The sequence below is a fragment of the Natator depressus genome, chromosome 25 (assembly GCF_965152275.1).
Source record: "Natator depressus isolate rNatDep1 chromosome 25, rNatDep2.hap1, whole genome shotgun sequence".
Taxonomy (NCBI): Eukaryota; Metazoa; Chordata; order Testudines; family Cheloniidae; genus Natator; species Natator depressus.
Window position 1 is genome coordinate 6828557 of NC_134258.1, and position 21736 is coordinate 6850292.

Here is a 21736-nt window from a genome sequence, read left to right on the forward strand (position 1 = left end):
TCTTCTGAAGATAGGAATGGGTCATCAACTTTTCTCTGAACCACAGAAACTTTGAGCACTGGAGGGAGCAAGGGAGAGAGGTTTGCCATCTGAGATCCCAGATCTCGACAGGGATTTTGCAAATGGGTTCTCTTTACAATGGGACAAAGCAAAATCCTAGATACAAAGGTCCCCTAACCTTGGGAGTGTCTGACACCCAGATCTGAATTTTGAATGACCTATAGAACGAAAGGCAGTCATGGGCGGTGGCAAACATGCACCGGGCAATCCTCAAAAGCAAGTGCAATTACATCGCTGTGTCACGAGACAAACTGAAAGAGCTGGTAGGTAACATCCCGTAGGAAGAAAATCTAAGGGATAAAGGAGTTCAGGTGAGCTGTCAGTTTCTCAAGGAGACAATATTGAAGGCACAACTGCAAATTATCCAGATGCAAAGGAAAGATAAGAAGAATGGTCAGAGGTCAATATGGCTCCATCAGGAGCTCTTTAATGACCTGAACATCAAAAAGGAATCTTACAGAAAGTGGAAAGTACTTACATAAATACTACTAAGGAGGAGTGCAAAAGAATTACACAAGCATATAGGGTTAAAATCAGGAAGGCTAAGGCACAAAACAAGTTACATCTAGCAAGGGACAATCAAAGGCAATACGAATAGGTTCTTTAAATACATTAGGAACAAGAGAAAGATGGAAGAAAGTGTGGGAAACGGGAGCTAACAACTGATGACATCAAGTAGGCTGAGGTCCTTAATGCCTGTTTTGCTTTGGTCTTCATTAAAAAGGTTAATGGTGTCCAGATACTCAACACAATTACTATTAACAACAAAGGGGGAGGAACGCAAGCCAAAACAGGGAAAGAAGAGTTTTAAGAATATTTAAATAAGTTAGATGTATTGAAGTTGCCAGGGCCTGATGAAATTAATCCCAGGGTATTTAAGGAACTTGCAGAAGCAAACTGCTAACAATTATATTTGAGAACTCCTGGAGGACACAGGAGGTCCCAGAGGACTGGAGAAGGGCAAATATAACACCTATATTTAAAAAGAGGACCCAGGAAATTATAGACCAATCAGCCTAACTTTGATCTCTGGAAGGAAACTGGAACAAATTATTAAACAATCGATTTGTAAGCACCTAGAGAATAACAGGGTTAGAAGGAATAACGAGCATAGATTTATCAAGAACAAATCATGCCAAACCAACCTGATCTCCTTGACAGGTTTAGTGGCCTAGTGGATAAGGGTGAAAGCAGTAGATGTGGTATATTTTGATTTCAGTCAGGCTTTTCACACAGTTCCACATGATATTCTCATAAGCAAACTAGGAAAATGTGGTCTGGGTGAAATTATTATAAGGTGCGTGTACAACTGGCTGAAAGACCACACTCAAAGAGTAGTTATCGATGGTTTGCTGTCAAACTGGGAGGGTGTCTGAAGTGGGCCACACAGGGGTCAGTCCTGGGTCTGGTGATATTCAATATTTTCATTAATGGCTTTGATAATGCAGTGGAGAATATGGTCATAACATTTGCAAGCTGGGAGGGGTTTCATGCACTTTGGAGGAGAGGATTAGGATACAAAATTACCTTTATAAATTAGAGAATTGGTCTGAAATCAACAAGATGAAATTCAATAAAGATAAGGGCAAAGTTTTACACTTGGGAAGAAACAATCTAATGCACATCTGCAAAGTGGAGAATAATAGAAACAGAAGAGGTGGTAGTACTGCAGAAAAGGATCTGAGAGTTATAGTAGATCACAGGATTAATATGAGTCAACAGTGTGATGCCATTGTGAAAAAGGCACACTGGGGTGTATGAACAGGAGTCTTGTATGGCAGACTCAGGCAGTAATTGTACTGCTCTCCTCAGCACTGGTCAGGCCTCAGCTGGAGTACCGCATCCAATTCTGGGCACCACACTTTAGGAACAATCTGGACAAATTGGAGAGTCCAGAGGCAAGCAAGAAAAATGCTAAAAGGTTTAGAAAACCCGACCTCCGAGGAAAGGTTAAAAAAACTAGACATGTTTAGTCTTGAGAAAAGAAGATTGAGGGGTGACCTGACAACAGTCTTCAGTGTTAAGGGCTGTTATAGAGAGGATGTTGATCAATTGTTCTCCATGGCCACTGAAGGCAGGACAAGAAGCACTGGGCTTAATCTGCAGCAAGGAGATTTAGGTTAGATGTTAGGAAAAACTTTCTAAGTCTCAGGGTAGTTAAGCTGTCTGGACCAGGCTTCCAAGGGAGTTTGTGGAATCCTCATCACGGAGGTTTTTAAGAGCAGGTTGGACAAACACCTGTCAGGACTGGTCTAAGTTTACTTGATCCTGGCTCAATGCATAGGGTTCTACTTGATGTCCTCTCAAGGTCACTTTCAGTCCTATATTTCTCTGGTTACCCACCGCACAACCACACCTCAATAGGTATATTTATTATTCCAGCCATCCCTGATTTGAAAAGTTTGGATTAGTTACAACTCCCAACAGACAATCAAATACACTTAACACCTTTCTGGCAAGAATGAAGATTTTATTAGGCACAACATCTGGACCCAGCTCTACAATACGGAGTGCAGATCTTCATAAATACAGTGGTTCTCTTCACATTAAGGGCATTCTTTCCCAAACGAGCTTAAGGAGGAGATGGGGACTATTATTTCTGTAGTCAGGTGGCTTTCTTTGTCCTTTTACATTGTCTTGTCATTTATGTATGCAGCACCCACAGAGCTCTAGCTGCATTCCAGACAAATAACCCAGATACAGTCCGTGACCTGAAAAGCCTGAGACTTAAATGAAAACATCAATGTGACAAATAAAGAACAAAAATAGAAGGGAAGCAGGTGGGGTAATGCTCAAAAGTTAGATACAGATGTTGCAGCAAGATACAGCCAAGAAGCATCTTTGGCTAACACTTTGCATCAGCCCTGTGTGTATTTGCTACTATCACAACATATCCTGCAGGGCTCTGTTAATTGAGTAGTAAGGAAAAACACCTTGTGTGTTGCTGGCACCCTACTAATGGGGGAGGTGGGGAAGGGGTATGAGGCTAAACCAAGGAAACAAATCCTGGGTGCACGCTCCCAGTTGTTAGTGGGTGTTTGAAATCTAACTCTTGAGCCAGATCCACATTTTGTGAATGGCCTCCTTCTGTCTTTAAAACAGTCAGAATCAGAACCCCAGGCCAGATATCCCCTGAACTTCCAAATCTGGATCTGGAACTAGAACCATAATTCGTGGCTTGAGCTCATGTCTGACTTTAAGTTTGGAGACAGACATTATGCAGCTCCGTAACTGAGGTGCTCAGAGCATGGAATAGATAGATCTTGAACAAACTCATAGAAGAGCAGCAATGATTTAAGGGTGTTAGGGAAGGATGAAAGTTGAACATAACTACGTGTGTGTGACTTATCTAAGGAATGGCCAAGGAAAGACCCTGATAACTATGTACAGTATTTGAAGCATGTACCTACTACAGAGGGAGAGGAATTCTTTGAGCTCAGCCATAGGGTCTAGCCAGGTACTACAAGATGAAATTAAGCTGAGGAAAATTTAGGGTGGGAAATCAGCACACATTTCCTAATGGAAACATCTGTTAGACGGCAGAATAGTCTCCCAAGGGAAGGGAGGGGAACCCCATCGCCTGGAACATTTAAAGTCTGTACACTACACTCAAGAATACATTGGAGTGGACAATTCTGCGTTAGCAGGGATGGACTTGAAGACCTAACGAGTCTTTTCCACCTCTAGCTTCTTTACAAATCATTGTGCAGTGGCACCAAGCATCTCCAGGTGCAATTGCCATGTCTGTTTATAGTACCATGTAATTCCCCTGCCACTACCTAGAGATCAAACTCTGAATTAAGGCCCATCTCCACCAAGAAGATTCTTCCAGGAGTGCTATGATTGACCAGCGTAGGGATGCCACTGTGCCCCTGGGTCTAGTGTCCTGTAGTTACCTCTCCATTTCAACGCAGTTCTTCCTCTGCTGTGTTTGTGAACCTGTGCTACTGGGAGCCTCTGCTTTGGAGTTCAGTGAACACAGCACAAAGTCACACACTGTAGGAACATCTGGATGGCCCTTCCACTTGGTACCCTGCTTCCAACAGTGACCAGAACCAAGTGCTTTGCAGAAACCCAGCCACACCCATAAGCACCTAATTGTGCTATACCATTGTGGGGAGCATTCTCGCAGAGATGGTGATGACCTGCGTATGCCCTTGAAACATGACGATAGAGAACATGTTAGAGTTTTCTTGGCCGTGTTCGATTCCAAGGGCTCAGTTGCAGCTACTAGCCGCTTCCTGATGCTGGGGGGCCTATTCCCGCAGGAGCACCAGGAGGGTTAGAAATCAGGCTTAGTTCATGAACAGAAAAGGGCTACAGTCATCAGATAACTTATTCCCAGTGAATAATTTGAGCAGCTCTGTCCCTGAGACAGAAGGGATGCCACGAGGCCGCTAGCTTTGGACACTGCTAGCGCAAATCACAAACTTCTGCCATGAAACACTTTCCCCAGCTGTTGCTCAGAAACAAGTCTTTCCTTTCTCTGTGCTCCCTTAATGTAAGAGTAACTCACTGGACAGTGCGTCCCACCGGCTGCCTGATCCACAGAGAATGTGGGTCTATTCCAGCTCTCCCCTAGCGATCCTGGCTCCTTAGTTTAAGCTGTAGAAACTCAGGGTTTCAGCTCTGGAGATTCTCAATTCAGTCCCTGCTGTTGGCCAACAGAGCAGCTACTATATAAACACTGTACACCCATCTCTGGCAACCCTCTAAAGGAGCAGGAATAGCGTGTTCTGTATGGCCTCTTCTTGTTCAGAGAGCCTGGCCCTCCAAGAAGTTGTTTTGTTCCATATTTGCAGGGCCTTTGCACTGCCACGTTCTGTCCAGGAACAGACCCAAAGGGCCAAAGCCACTAATACTATTATCCTTTGCTCTTCCAGAGTGCCCCAAAATGTGCCAGGTGCAGAATCTTGAGGTGAGCTAGCCTGGGTGAGCTACATTTCCCATGATGCACCATGGTCTCCCTTCTTGGAGAAGGGCGGCCCTACCTCACGGGAGACTATGGTCAGAGTGCATCCTGGGAGATGTAGTCTGGCTGGGGAGCCCAGCTCACCGAGGAGAACAGGGGCATGAGGAAACCAAACTATCACTCTCATGAGACATATTGGAGCATAAGCTTTTGTGGGTGAATACCCACTTCATCGGATGCATGTATCATGCATCTGACAAAGTGGATATTCACCCATGAAAGCTTATGCTCCAATACGTCTGTTAGTCTATAAGGTGCCACCGGACTCTTTGCTGCTTTTACAGATCCAGACTAACACGGCTACCCCCCTGACACTTGACTCTCATGAGGAACTGCAGCATCGTTTCCAAATTGAAATATTTCAGTTTTTGTGCATATGGTTTTTTCAATGGAAAACTGAAATTTTCTACAGGAAAATTTTCATTAAAAAAAATCATGTAGCTGAAAACCCCATTTTCTACTGCAAAAGAAAAATTTCAGCCAGCCCTAGTTGTTCCATAACAGTGCCCCAGCAGCCATCTTCTGTTGCCACCATTATTGCTGACACGTGGGGGGGCCAAATCCCTGAGGTAGCTTTGGTGATCCCAGTCCAGATTTTTAATTTTCATTTAAAGCTGCCCCCCCCAAAAAAAAGGAGGGGGCGGAATCTAACCCTGTTATATATTTCTCATTTTATTGACGTTTTTGGTGAAATTTTTAATTCACATTTTCATGTAGCCCTTTCCAGGATCTGCAGTGGCTGGGTTATTCAGGCTCTCACTAGCCATCATATAGGTTGTTGGTTTGAGCCTCACTTGCTCTCCTGCTCGAATGTCACCTCCAGCTTGGTCAGATGTGGTGCAGGCCATATCACTCCCTGGTGTATCGCTGGCCACGAAACCTGATGTGCCTTTGCTCAGGGGGGATTTTGGCTTCGGTACCATTTTCAGAATAAGATAGGTTCAAATGAGAAATGTTTTTGGTCCACTTAGTCACATGGTGGTTTTTTTTTTTAAATTATTGCACAATTTTAAAAAAGTCTTTTTTCAAAAATTTCTTATTTATAAAAGGGAGTTAAATGATGAACAAAACACAGATATTTTGTGATAGAATTCTCAATTACAAATTAAAAAAAAAAATTTTTTTGCCCCCTCCCAAAAAAATGATGTAAAGAAAAATGAAATGTTTTCTACTAGGCCATGCTGGTTAAGAGAAATGGACATATTCCATCTGAAGAGATTTGATGATTCCTGGGAAATACAGTGGGCTAGATTCTGCTCTTGTTTTACCCCTGTGTAAAACCACTGGGAAGCCAGCTCTCTGATGTGATTCCACACTTACTTACAGAGTAACTAAGCTCAGAAACTGGGTAACTGCTCTGCAAATTACAGCAGAAGCATGTTCTAATGTGGCTAGATTGGGGAGCTCTGGAATCATGAGCACTGAAGGTATTCAAGGTAAGACAGAGTCTGAGCCATTAAGGAATGGCTTAAAGGATAATTGAATCCGTTCAATACAAACCACCCAACTGGTTTCTTCTTACCCAACTGGTTTGTGATCCCAGTTCCCACCCTCACACACACAAATAGCCCCACTAGTTAGAGGACTGCAAGGATAATGGGACTACAGATGAAACGTGATTGAATAGCATGCATCTTAGATAGTCCGCTACCTCTCTCTGACGCCCACATGTGTCCTGAGCCTGCACCAGGCATGTTGAGGTCGGCATCGTTGATGCTGTCTCTGTTCATTTGCTGTTTCAAACAGGAAACATGAATAAAGCTTTAATAGCCCCATCCTGCGGGGAAGAAAGTGGCCATGAAGCAAGAGGAGTGAAAATGGCTGCTACACCGAGCGACTGTAGTAGGGGTGTAGTGCTGCCGGAGGATCAAGCGTTGCTCACCATGCCCGTAACCTCAGCCTTCCCCAGCCTCAGTCCTCCTCTCCCCCGCCTACCCCAGACCCTGCCTTTTGGCTCCAGGCATGAGCAAAGCAACAAAGTGAAACCCTATGCCCCCTGTCGTACACAGAGCGATTCTGTGGGTCTCACTGGAACATGGCACGTGGAGTTTTGGGGGAAGTACACGCCAGACACATACCAGCCCCCGTCAGGCCCTGCTCGCACCCATATCTCACATGTTCAACGCAAAACAAACTACTTTCCCTCTTCAGTGCATAAGATAATTATCCCCCACTCGCTCCCTCCTTCCCAGCCCATAGTGGAGGGGGGTCTCCTCTGCAATCTCAACGGGAGTCGGAGCCGCTCTCCTCCCAGCTGCTGAGGGCTTTAGTCTTAATTCTGAGTTTGTGAGGCAGGGCAGAATAGCTCCGGCCCCTAGAAGGGTCCTCTGCAGGGCACAGCTGGCTGCCACGGGGAAGAGGGGATATTTTGGGCACTTGCTGCTCATCATCTTCATCTAAGGTGCTTTTGGCACCTGGCTGCCCTGCCTCAGCCATGCTGGGAGAAGTGGCCAAGAAACGGGCATTGTCCAGCAAAGGGAACCGGCAAGTGTATTTCTCCAGAAAGTGGTAATTGAGGTAAGGGGGGCAGAGGGTGGATCTGAAGGCTGATTCGAGCCTCTTTGGCTGGTGAGGGTTCAGATCATACTGGGTGCCCAGTGGGGTCTGCTTTGGGTCAGAGCTCTGGAGATTTCTGGGTGGGGAGAGGCCTTTGTAAGCAAACTCAGTGGGCTCCACCCTGTTGGGCACAACGCCGTTTGTCCTGAAGCAGCCGTCCCGGGTCAGGGGCTCCACCTCGAGGAAAGGGGCGGCTGCTTTGTGCCCTCTGACATAAATCCCCAGGAAATCCTGGATGGAGCTGACCTGGTGGGCGTAGACATCCGGGCTGATGAGACCGAAGTGCAGCTTCAAGGCCAGCAGCTCGGCCCTGAGGAGGGCGTTCTCTTCACTGAGAGCCGACAACTGGCTCTCCATGGCAAAGTCATTGAGTCGTCTCTTTTCCCGGGAGCGTTTGGCCGCCTCGTTGTTCTTGCGTCTCTTCTCCCAGTACATAGTGTCCTTCTTCTCGTCGGGCATGAACTCCCGCTTGCGCCGCGAGGGCCCGCTCGTCTTGCTGCGTAGCAGCTTATTCTTGCCCTGATGAAGCCCCAGCCCACTGAGGGTGCTCAGCGGTGCCATGAAGCTTTCCATGGCGTCAGACACTGCCACTGTATGCTGCTGCTGGGAACCTTGGAAGGTGGAATTCAAGTATCCATTATAAAACAGTGACCACCTAATTATTATTCATGTTCATTCATGCATGCAATTATTCATTTTTTTGGGGTAGCGCTGTAGGGCCTAGGAACCGCAACCGTTCGTCTAGGCCCCACTGTGCAAGGTGCGGTACAAACATAGAACCAAAAGATGGTCTTTGCTCACAATTACATCTATTCTCCTCGCCACTTTTGGAGCCAGATTTTCAAATGGTTGTCTGCACAACATGGGTCGCACAATCCCCACTTGTGCCTGCCAAATGGGTGAATGTCTGTGTGCTTGAGCAAGGGGCGGGAATGCAGGCCAAATTGACACTAAAAAGTCAGGTCGAGCCGACTACATCACTCAGGGGTGTGAAAAATCCACACCCCTCAGGGACATAGTTAAGCTGATCTAACCCCCAGTGTAGACAGCGGTAGGTCAACGGAAGAATTCTTCTTTCGACCTAGCTACTGCCTCTTGGGGAGCTGGATTAACTACAGTGACAGGAGGACCCATTCCGTTGCTGCAGCGAGTGTCTACACTGAAACACAATAGCCATGCAGCTGCAACAGGCAACAAGTGGTTGTGTATATTTTGCTGGTGCAACTTTAACAATGAAAGGACAGCTCTGCTAGCGCTTATCCTCCTCCAATTTCAAAGCGCTTGACGAAGGAGATAAGTAGCATCATGCACATTTTACATCTAGGGGAGACACAGGGAAGAGAAAAGATGTGTCAAAAGTCATGTAGCAGGTTAATGGGAGAGGCAGGACTTGCACCTCAATCACCTGATTTGCAGTTTGGTGTCATAGAATCATAGAAGATCAGGGTTGGAAGGGACCTCAGGAGGACATCTACTCCAGCCCCCTGCTCAAAGCAGGACCAACACCAACTAATCCTATCCCCTGGGGAAAGTCTCCTACTTTAGGAGCCAATTTTGAAAATTTAGTTCTGAGAGCTTCAGGCATCTACACCTGTATAAACTCATTAATTATTTTACTTACTAATCAATTCTTATTTGTTAAATTATAAAGGGATTCTTAATGTGCTTTATCACACTCAACATCATAGCTTAAATTGGCACGTCAGCATCTGCATGGCATGTGTTTTATAACTGTGTTTTATAGCTCCATCTGTTAGTAATAACTAATAATAATAATCCTTTAAGTAGCATGCTTTATTGGACTCTTATTAATCAGAGCTGAATCTTGGAAATTTTATAACATTTGGACGCTTCTTCCCTTCCCCTTTGTGCAATTGTAAAGTGCTTATGTAAGTCATGGGACACAGCTCCATAAGGATTCCTGGGTGGAGCTGGGGGGAAATTTTTTTCATTGAAATTTTCAGGGGGAAACTTTGATTTTTCATTGGAAAAATACGTTTTCAGCTGAAAACTGCCAAAAACTTTGGACCAACAGCCCCCCAAAATCAGTGTTCAGTGGAAAATTGTCAGGTTTGGGGCTTCCTGTTTTCAAATGAGAGACTGAAATTTTGGGAGGAAAGCAGACACTGTCTGCAGAAAACGTTTGTTTGACACCGTGGTTTCCCTTCCAAAAGGAAAAGTTTCAATCGAAAATTTTCAATCAGCTCTAGCTCCCTGCATGTGGCCATCAAGGGGGTGGCCAGAATAGGGGCAACATGTAGTTATTATTTATTATTAGGGTGACTAGATGTCCCGTTTTTAAAGGGACAGTCCTGTTTTTGGGGACTTTTTCTTATATAGGCACCTATTACCCCCCACCGCCTGTCCCGTTTTTTCACCATTGCTATCTGGTCACCCTATTTATTTATTATTCTTTAAAAAGAGTCCTAAAATGTCCTACGTGCTTCTCAAAATACATCAAAGATCCCTGGTCCCAGAAACAATACCTCACTCAGGGTGTTCTCTGGGAGTGGTGTGGAGGGGCTTGGCTACAGTTGTTTTTCCTACTCATGGACTACAGGTGGGCAGTGGTGGAGTTCCGCACTGGTATAGGTGGTAGAATCTGTCATAAACTCTCTGGCCATACATACAGCATCACAGTGGATCGTGTTGGCAACTGAAAAAGCAAAGCAAAAGAACCTATTTCACCCTGAATATGTTTGGGGAACCTCTGGATCAAAACTACTTTTGATCTCAAAGCATCAAAGGGAGACTTGAGCTGAGGACACTTGTGGTTTCTGACAGCATCACAAGGCAGAAACGCTCTGTTTCAGGGCTTAATCACTTACCAGGAATTGTGGGGCGTTCTATATGACGGGATTCCTTTTGTTAAATGAGTCAAAGATCACCACATGGCTTTTTCACTGTGCAGCCCCATCCCCTGCATGGATGAGAGGAGATTGCTTTCTCCCCATCATTTTCAGTCCAGTTGCCTGGCATAAAGGGGCCCTGTGAAAAGAATTTGGATGGTCATAACAAAATCCAGTTGTCCGGTGGAGCCCAGGCGTTCAGAGTGAGTCTGATCCCCAGCCAGGCCAAGGGAGCCAGGCCAGAAAGAATAACAAACAACCCCTCCTGACCCCTGAAACATGAACTGACCCTGAAACATGTATATTCCAGCAGGTTTGCTTAACCCTTTCAATCCTGAATTGGTTTGCTCTGAGGTGGGAGCTTGCCTGAGATTCCACCTTGCCACTATTTGGAATACGGCAGGTGGCATGGGGAGAAGCAAGACAGAGTTCGAGATGGGAGCTGAATGTGGATCAGCGGGGCGTAGGAATTGGACTAGAGAGAGGGAATCCTGTAGCAGTAGCCTAGAGGTGGGGCTAGGTCTGGTATAGTCAGAAGAGGCAGTCATTGGAAGTTCTAATCTGAGGCAAGATCTGGCCCTTGATAGTTAAGGAAGAAGTCTCTGCTGGGCCAGAAATATGAGAGTTTCCATCTTGTACCCACAGAACCTAAACTCCACCTGTTATTTATATCTCCAGCCAGCAACGCTTCAGATCTACCCAGGTGTTATTTGTCTCTGGTGACATCTTCTTAGCAGCACTGACCCCCCATCACCCACAGATCCCTATGTATCGCGCAATCAGCGTCCACAAAGGCAAGTGGAAACAGCTTAATATCAGCAAGAACAATAGATTAGTTGTGGTCATGCATTTTATGCAACCAGCATTTCCCAGGATGCACTGGCATCAAATAAGTTGCTCTCCAGCTCGAAGTCCGGCATGGCTCCTGACCAGATTCTGCCCTCAGAGTAGGAGCTGCCATCCCAGCTCAGAACACAGCTCCTTCTAGTCCAGTGTACCATCTCTGGGAGAGGGCAGGGCCAGATGCTTCTGAGAAAGGTGACACCCCCATCTCTCATCCTCTCATTTGCACTCATGCTGTTATTTTTGTTAATACTCCACCCTCCAGAAACTGCTCCTTTCTGGAATAAGACATTTTTTTTGTGCTGCTCATGTCCGGAGTCAGTGTAGGCAGAAGGAAATCACCATTTGTCCCTAATAGCTTCCTCTTCCTAGTGTTACGATATACAGAATCTATGCCAGGTTTCAGAGTAGCAGCCGTGTTAGTCTGTATTCGCAAAAAGAAAAGGAGGACTTGTGGCACCTTAGAGACTAACAAATTTATTTGAGCATAAGCTTCCGTGAGCTACAGCTCACTTCATCGGATGCTGTAGCTCACGAAAGCTTATGCTTAAATAAATTTGTTAGAATCTGTGCAAAAGTTACACTCTTACAGCGTCTATAATGCAACTAGCTAATCGTGTTTCTGTGCATGGAGGAGGAAAATCCTGAACTCTGAGGAGCTCTGACTCCAGATCCAAATTTTACAGTTGGTCCCTAGAATCTATAATGGACCAATCCAAAAATATGGGTGTGAATATCCAGGACCTTGTTTGGGGGGAGAGGGGTAGGGGCTGATTTACAGTTACACTCAGACCCCTTTATACCACTCTACAAATGGGTGTAAATTATGTTTGAACTCATTTCTATGCAGCCACTTTACACTGCATGAGAGATTCTCATTTACAACTAAGATCCCTTTAAATGTCTCCAGCAATGTAAACTGGCCTTAGAGTTCAGACCCATCTTCCCTTTTCCCCCTTAACTCTTTCCTCAAGCGGTATCTGGATTTCTTTTTAGTGTGCGAGGTGTTTGGTTGTTTGTTTTCTGAAGTGAAAATCTACTTTTGATTATGTATAAGCTTAGCTCAGGGTAATTTGAGGGGTGTGTGTGTGTGTGTTTGTGCACGTAGCTGTGTTATTTCACTGCCCCACACAGACACCAATACGCGCACACACATACACACCGTCCCCCTCAGAAGTTAAAAGTGATACAAAATACTTGATTTTTAAATACACTTCCAAATAAATTAGAGGACAAAGTGAAGTGCCATCCATGGGCCATATTGTGATTTCAAGAGTGGATGATAGGCCACGTTCCAATCTCACAGACACGAGTGTCAATCCGGAGAAAGCCCGCTGAAATAACTGGAGTTACTCCAGTTTTACACTTGTGAAACCGAGAGCAGAATCTGGCCCACTTGGGAGGCAGAAGATTTTAAATCAGCACAGAACTTGACCCACTGATGTTACTGGCATTACTCCTGCTGGTGTAACTGAGATCAGAATTCACCCAATTGTTACTCCAGAATTACAGTAGTGCCAAGTGAGATTAGAATCTGGCCCAGTGAAGTTACTCTGGATTTCCACTGATTCAATGAGATCATTATCTGCCCACAGTGAGCACAGTATATGTTCACAACAGAAAACCTCTGCAGAAGTTCAATTAACCGATGCACACACAGACCCCGTGTTATGAGCAGGTTATTAGTCAATACAGTTTCATTCTACCCTGCAATGTATTAACTTTCTTAGTAACAGAAAACGCAATCTGTGGTTTGGTAATATTTCAGATCACGTGCTAAAACCTTCGACCTATTTAAGGCAAAAGGTTACCAAGTTCTAATTACTCAGATTCCTGCGCATGTTATGTTTGTATTAATGCAGTGGTTACCAGACGCTATTGAGGAACACGCTTTTTTAAAATTAATTGTTGGTGAGAGTAGACAGCTGGGAGCAAAGCAAAGTAGGGTCAGTGGTTTACATGCAGCGGGCTTCAGGAGAACTTCTCCTTTGGTTTCTATTTCCACAAGCTTCCCTGTCGGTGAACATCACTTTGAGGTTCCAATGAACCCAAAACTCAAAGCAAAATTAACTCAGAAACTATCTATAGCCATATAAATAAGAAGAAAACAAAGAAAGAAGAAGTGGGACCGCTAAACACTGAGGATGGAGTGGAGGTTAAGGATAATCTAGGCATTGCCCAATATCTAAACAAATATTTTGCCTCAGTCTTTAATAAAGCTAACGAGGATCTTAGGGATAATGGTAGCATGACAAATGGGAATGAGGATATGGAGGTAGATATTACCATATCTGAGGTAGAAGCGAAATTCGAACAGCTTAATGGGACTAAATCGGGGGGCCCAGATAATCTTCATCCAAGAACATTAAAGGAAGTGGCACATGAAATTGCAAGCCCAGGGGTTGTACCGTATGACTGGAGAATTGCTAACATAGTTCCTATTTTTAAGAAAGGAAAAAAAAGTGATCCAGGAAACTACAGGCCTGTTAGTTTGACATCTGTAGTATGCAAGGTCTTGGAAAAAAATTTTGAAGGAGAAAGTAGTTAAGGATGTTGAGGTCAATTGTAAATGGGACAAAATACAACATGGTTTTACAAAAGGTAGATCGTGACAAACCAACCTGATCTTCTTCTTTGAGAAAGTAACAGATTTTTTAGACAAAGGAAACGCAGTGGATCTAATTTACCTAGATTTCAGTAAGGCATTTGATACGGTGCCACATGGGGAATTATTAGTTAAATTGGAAAAGATGGGGATCAATATGAAAATTGAAAGGTGGATAAGGAATTGGTTAAAAGGGAGACTACAGTGGGTCCTACTGAAAGGTGAACTGTCAGGCTGGAGGGAGGTTACCAGTGGAGTTCCTCAGGGATCGGTTTTGGGACCAATTTTATTTAATCTTTTTATTACTGACCTCGGCACAAAAAGTGGGAGTGTGCTAATAAAGTTTGCAGATGATACAAAGCTGGGAGGTATTGCCAATTCAGAGAAGGACCGGGATATCATACAGGAGGATCTGGATGACCTTGTAAACTGGAGTAATAGTAATAGGATGAAATTTAATAGTGAGAAGTGTAAGGTCATGCATTTAGGGATTAATAACAAGAATTTGAGTTATAAGCTGGGGACGCATCAATTAGAAATAACGGAGGAGGAGAAGGACCTTGGAGTATTGGTTGACTACAGGGTGACTATGAGCCGTCAATGTGATATGACCGTTTAAAAAGCTAATGCGGTCTTGGGATGCATCAGGCGAGGTATTTCCAGTAGAGATAAGGAGGTGTTAGTAACGTTATACTAGGCACTGGTGAGACCTCAGCCGGAATACTGTGTGCAGTTCTGGTCTCCCATGTTTAAGAAGAATGAATTCAAACTTGAACAGGTACAGAGAAGGGCTACTAGGATGATCCGAGGAATGGAAAACCTGTCTTATGAAAGGAGACTCAAGGAGCTTGGCTTGTTTAGCCTAACCAAAAGAAGGTTGAGGGGAGATATGATTGCTCTCTATAAATATATCAGAGGGATAAATACCGGAGAGGAAGAGGAATTATTTAAGCTCAGTACCAATGTGCACACAAGAACAAATGGATATAAACTGGCCATTGGGAAGTTTAGACTTGAAATTAGTCGAAGGTTTCTAACCATCTGAGGAGTGAAGTTCTGGAATAGCCTTCCAAGGGAAGCAGTGGGGGCAAAAGACCTATCTGGTTTTAAGATTAAACTCAATAAGTTTATGGAGGAGAAGTTATGATGGGATAATATGATTTTGGCAGTTAATTGATCTTTAACTATTCATTGTAAATAGGCCCAAATGCCTGTGATGGGATGTTAGATGGGGTGGGATCTGAGTTACTACAGAGAATTCTTTCCTATGTATCTGGCTGGCGAATCTTGCCCACATGCTCAGGGTATTTGGGGTTGGGAAGGAATTTTCCTCCAGGGCAGATTGGAAGAGGCCCTGGGGTTTTTTTGCCTTCCTCTGTAGCATGGAGCACGGGACACTTGCTGGAGGATTCTCTGCACCTTGAAGTCTTTAAACTATGATTTGAGGACTTCAGTACCTCAGACATAGGTGAGAGGTCTATTGCAGGAGTGGGTGGGTGAGATTCTGTGGCCTGCATTGTGCAGGAGGTCAGACTAGATGATCATAATGGTCCCTTCTGACCTTAATATCTATGAGTCTATGAGTAACCCAGCAAAGCCAAGGATTTACTACAGTTCTGTTTAAGAGCACAAAACAATTGCTGGTGCATGACATGGCACAGTTGCAAATCTATCAATAGGGCCAGATTTGCCAAAGTGCTCAAGCACTCACAATCAGGGCCAGATTCTCAAAAGAATCCAGCTCCCATTTGGGTTCCAAGCTTCTGGGCTAATCTGGCCCTGAGCGCCACAATGAGAACTGCAGGGACCTGAGTGATTTTGAAACTATGGCACCAGCTGTAAATGCTGAGAAACTTGAAAAACTGGCCCTTTGAGCAGATTCTGACTCGGAAGCATATTTTGACCTTTCTGGGGTATTAAAAATGATGGATTATAGATATATCTCCTCCCCTCCTCTCCCTTTATCCTAACCCTCTTTGTTTTCTTTCTGTATTATGACAAATCTGGTATTTCGGTATATTTGTTGCACTGGGAAAAATTAATTTTTAATAATGATGGATGCAAATCCAATCATTAGTTTCTAGGACTTGAGACATGCAGGTTGTTCACAAGGGATATGATAGACTAAATGATAGAAAGTTAGCCTGGAGAGGAGTATTTACAAACCTTTATAATAGATGTGAATTACATACACATCTCTCTCTACATAATGTGGAAATGTATAGCTCTTCAGCTATAAATGTATTAGATCACGTAGTCATCAAGGGATGATTTTATAGTGTTTTCTCCAGACCTTTCACTCTGCCCAATTTTAGATAACTCCAGTATTGGGGATTCCCATTCTGTCCCCTGGGACACTGTACAACAGTTACAGCTGGTTGGAAAAGACGGAGGTTTTCCCCTGTTAATTTTTTTTGGGGGGGAAATGGTTTGGTTGCTGAAATTTTTCACAAAAAATTGTTGACTTTTTGGCAAAATACTGAAAACTGAAATATTTCACCCCCAAACCGAAATATTTTGGCCAAAATCTTTTTGAGGTTTGAGGGTTCATTTTTTCAACCTTTTCTACAGAAAGCAGACATTTTTGCAAAAAAAAATCCCCCCAAAAAATCCCAATTTTCTGTCCAAAAAAACAAAACAAACCAGTTTCAAAGGAAAATTTTGACCAGCTCTCAGCATTCCGCCTTGGTTTCCATACCTTTCAAATCCTTGCGGCTGTCATGGCCCCCAATGATTGTCAATGATTCAATCCATAGGTACCATATTTAGGACCTATTTCTGATCCAATTTAGGCTGGTGTAAATCAAACATGAAGTCAATGGAGATACTTTATAAGCAAGATCAGAGCCCATGTCTAATCTGCGCTGCATTTTCTTTTTGTGAAGAAGTGACCTTTAATATTTTAAAAATAAGATTTACAATATACTGAATATGATATTGGTATAATGATTGACTCGAATAAGTTTTCTTTTTCAAGTAATACGGGGCAGATCTTTGCTCCCAGGTTCATCAAAGTAAATCCAGAGTAACTCCAGGGACTATAGAATTTGGACTAATAATGCAATAATTAATTATAAGAATACTTTGAATAACAGATATGAGAAATATGTAACAAATATACAGTTATAATCATTTCATTCTTGAGGTGGAGGCTTTTCTGAATCCATATGATTGCTTTTGTTTCCTACAGTTTGTTTCTTTTGTCTGACAGACTGAAATCTTTAACATCGAAGTGAAAGTAATGTATAAATTATGGCCAAATATTTTGTAATTTGGTGCCTAAATCTAGTCACCTACATCCACCTTTAGGCACCTAAATTAAAATAGTCTAATTTCCACAGGTGCTGAGCACCCACACATCCATTTAACGTCCGTGGACGTAGTGGGTACTCAGCATTTCTGAAACACTTTTACTTACATGCCTAAATATGGATTTAAATTCCTAACTTTTGACTCCCACGTTTGAAAATTTCCCCCTATATTTTGTACATATCCACACCCAGGTGTTCTCTGTACGTGTACAGTGTACATCAAAATAATTTCAGAAGTAACAACTATCTTGAGAGCAGTGGTACACAAATGTTTCCTGCCATGCCCCCCTTCCCATTACCTGTCATCTGTAACTTTTTTTTTGTGCAAGTTGGTAGAAGGCATGAATAATTTATTTTCATTACTAAATTTATAATTTAAAAAGGTTATTAGGAGGTAGCAAACATGAAGTATTACAAACTGCAAACATCTAATTTCAAAAGAAAAATAAATTAACCACTCACATTAACTATTCCTTCTTGAGTTCCTTCTTCTTCTTCCTATGCCCTGAAGTGGGACTGGGATCCCGCGGGTCCCACAGGACCTGCTGCCATAATAGCAGGAATGGGATAAAAATTCAACAAACAATGCGAGAGCGGGTGGGAGTGGGTATTGTGTGGTGGGACAGAAGTGGGATTAAAAATCTTCCCGTGCTGCAAACAAATGAACGCCTCAGTCGGCAGCCACCCAGCTCTGAAGGCAGTGCCACCACCCGAAGCAGCGCCGAAGTAAGGCTGGCAAAGAGGCACTGGCAAGTCTGCTGTGAAACGTGATATTTGTATGTTTGTTTTTTAAAAGGGCCAAAGGTTCTTTGCACACACACCCCCGCGAAGAATCTCTTGTGCCCCCCGCCCCAGTTTTCTTTAGAGAATAAATGTCACTGACAGATGCAAACTAACTAATCAGAATGAATCTGCAGAGTAATTTACAGAAGTATCTGGGTCAATCCGTTCATTTCATCATCCCAGATTTTCACCACTCAGGGGCCATTCCTTGGGTGTGCAAAATTCCCCCCTGAAGTCAATGGAAGGTTTGACAGTGCAAGGAATGCTGGAACAGCCTGCAAAGGTGAAAAATGCCAGCAACAAACCCCACGTGTTCTGCTGACCTAAATGGAGGATCAATCCAATTTCTCCTAGGCCTATTATCAAATTCACATTTTAGCAGCTTAATACTTTGGAGAGCCAACCTTGCAAACTTATATTGATGTGACTAGTCTTAGCTCATATACGTAATACCACGGACTTGAATTGGGAATGAAGTCTCACGTGTGTAAGGGTTCACAGATTCAGACCCCAGATCCTCCAACACACAGGGACATGTTCTCTAAAATTTGGGAACCCCCACCCCCTGCCGGCATGGCTTTAGCAGGTCCTCAGCTTTGCAGAGCAGAAGAACAGAGGGGTGATGATAATCAGAGCCAGTGCGAGGCATAAGCAGACGAAGCAATTGCTTAGGGCCCCAAGCAACTCAAGGGGGCCGCCTATTCGCTTTTTATTATAAGAACTTGCCTGTTTTAGTATTGGGGGAGGATGAGGCAAAAATATTCCTGCTTAGGGCCCCCAGGGGGCCAAAACCGACACGGAGGATGATGACTGTAATGACTGGCCAACCTCTCCTTCCATTTACACCCACTGGGCCTGCTTCTCTGTTGCTCTGGCAGTGTAAAGGGGCCTGAAAGGGCGTGAATGCAACTTAAACCACTTGAAAGTTCCTTTACGCTGTCGTAGTGATGTAGAGGGACTGTAGGGTAATTGAGACTCAGATCCATTGGTTTCAGTGAGGCAGCTCCGTTTTAACTTTGATGGGAAGCCAGTCAAAACACAGCACTCTTAGTATTTGTGGACATTAACATCCTGTTGCCCTTACGACCCACTACAGTCCAGATTCAGAGGAGGAGCCCAGGACAATTTAAACCCGTGAATAAGGACTATAAGTGTGTGTGCAGGGGACTGAAGGATCTAGTCCTTAACTGAATCATGGCTGTGTCCTGTGGCCTATAGAGAAGCAATAAATAAAAGATTAAAACAGGTCCGTAGGCTGCATCGCAGATGGCAGGGCGGTGAGCACTTTAATATCTACACGTGTATTTATGTATTAAGGAGTACGGTTTAGCAGTTCTACACTAAAAATAATTGGCGCGCTATAGGCTCTGTTCACACTGATGTAAATCAGGAGTGAGTCCATTGAGGTCAGCAGGATTATACTAGGGTGATATTGGTGTGAGAGGAAAATCAGGCCCCTTGGCTAACATTGTTGCTCCATGTCAAGCTAACTCATGCCCATTTTTAGCCTGCCGGTACACAGTATGTGCGGAACTGCAAAATGCTCCGTGCCCATTTCTTCATACCCAGGCGGACGGAAAATTCCATCTGCTTCATACTGAATCTGGTAGAAACTGTTGCCCCAGCAGATTCTTAAAAAGTGAAGATCAATGCACAAAGATAAGCAAATAATTTTCTGAGGGTTGCTCCAGCTCTTAAAATGACTCTTCAGCAAGATGAATATATGAGAGGCAGTCTATACACCTTTGCTATTCAGGGCTATACATGGTCTTATCTTGCAGCCTGGCCCCAATTCAGCAAAGCTCATAAGCATGTGCTGAAGCCCATCTCTATTAACACTAGGTGACCAGACAGCAAGTATGAAAAATCGGGACCGGGGGGCGGGGGGGGGGGGGGGTAATAGGAACCTATATAGGAAAAAGACCCCAAAATCGGGACTGTCCCTATAAAATCGGGACATCTGGTCACCCTAATTAACACCCTCATCCACATTCGTGGGGTAATGTATCCGATGAGAATATATGTTATGATAACTCAAAAACTAGTGGCCCTCCAACAATGTTGTTTCAGGATGTTGTCACCTAGGCACCTGTACACAATTCAGCAAAATGAAATTTTAATTTAGCATGAAAAAAAAAATTCTGTATCAAAAAAGTATGTGGGATACAAATGTACCTCAAACGTGTTCCACTGTTATCCTGTATTTTTAGTAGTTCTATGCACGCGTTTGTTTCTAGTGAGAGTATTTTGTACTGTAATAGTGGTAACTATGTCTCCCTCACTAAGTTGTTTTTTACATAAATTGTATGCTAATTGACAATGCATTGCAGTGAAAATGGTTGCTATATACAATCGCCCTAAGATGGAAGGTACTCCAGCGATGTGTGAAAAGTGCATATAGGCTCACACTGAATGAGATTCCTGCTAGTTCTTCAATTTGCTAGTTAAATTAAAAAATTTTGCCCAAAACATTACGTTAGCTTCTGAATGTATTTTGGAAACAAAAGTCCCCCACAATACAATTAATGTAACTTTTTCATGACAGTGGATTTTAAATAAAACTTTTTCTCTTAAAACATTAAAGTATTGGTTTGTGAATGTATTTGGGGTACAAACTTCCCCCATGACACAGTTAATGTAACTTCTTTCTCAACACTGCATGAAGGTTAAATCAATGGGATATAAGCACACACTTAAAATTAAGTGTGTGCTCAAACATTCTGCAGAATTGTGGACTTAATTCTTATACAAGCAAGATTGCCATTGACTTCAGGGAGCTGATAAAGACTGCAGGTCTTGGTAATTAGAAATCAAGAAAAATCAACAAAGAGAAAGGATTTGATAAACTGTGATTCACAGACTTTCTGATCTGTCCTGAGAATGAGTCTCATTGGCTCATGGGATCCCCTTGTTAAAATCCCACCTTCAAATTGAAGATGGAGGAGGGTGATTTCCTTGCTAATGATGGGCTTACCCACTCTTTGGATCGTGCTACACTATCACTTCCAGGGTGCTCTTAATACTTTAAAATAGAAAATAAAGTGGCATCTTGTTAAAAAGAGCCATTTTTCTGCTTTAGAAATGCACCAGAATCCACCAAATACCAGCTACCGGAAATGAAAACGTTCCCTGGCAGCTGATAATCCTAAACCCCTCTATATTCTTTTCACACACTTGTTCCAAACTACCCAACTAGGGTTGCCAATTTTGGTTGGACGTTTTCCTGGAGATTTCATCACATGACATACTCTCTAATTAAAGATGAATCTTTAATTCCTGGAGACTCCAGGACAACCTTTAACCCAGCCCGAACGTTGTGCTCTGCTTTCTAGACACGTAGGGCCCGACTCCCTGTTCCCCTTGCTCCTTGCACAGTCAGTCACACCAGTGCAGAGGAGGCGTGAAATGTTCCTCAGAAAGGTCAATCAGACCCTCTGTCTGTTTTTCAGCAACAAAATAGGTACATTTCCAGCAAATGCAGCTCCATGGGACTTTGCGGGCCCAGTGGTGGTGTCTTTTTCCTGGGCTCTAATTTTGAAAAAGGATTTTTGCTTAAATGGGAAACCAGATGAAGAGATCTCCCAGCCTCATTACTTCTATCTGCAGCATCAGCATCCCCAGAATTTATCACAAGCACCAAGGGGATCCCTCTCTTGAGCGCCTTGCAGCACTTACCTCATCCATAGATCAGTTGTATCGTTATCCCCACTTAGCAGATTGGGAATCTCTGGCACATATGAGTGGAAATGACTTGCCT

At 43.6% G+C, this 21736-nt stretch overlaps 1 protein-coding gene across 1 annotated transcript; it reads right to left on the reverse strand.

The window, feature by feature from the left end:
* Positions 1 to 7255: 7255 nt before the first annotated feature.
* On the reverse strand, positions 7256 to 8161 carry NFILZ (NFIL3 like basic leucine zipper). The gene has a single exon (XM_074939167.1). The coding sequence runs from the start codon at positions 8159 to 8161 to the stop codon at positions 7256 to 7258; it is 906 nt and encodes a 301-aa protein (XP_074795268.1).
* Between the last annotated feature and the right edge of the window lie 13575 nt (positions 8162 to 21736).

What these genes read in the sequence shown, in the direction of transcription:
- NFILZ (XM_074939167.1), bottom strand. Translation starts at nt 8,161, where the DNA reads ATGGAAAGCTTCATGGCACCGCTGAGCACCCTCAGTGGGCTGGGGCTT.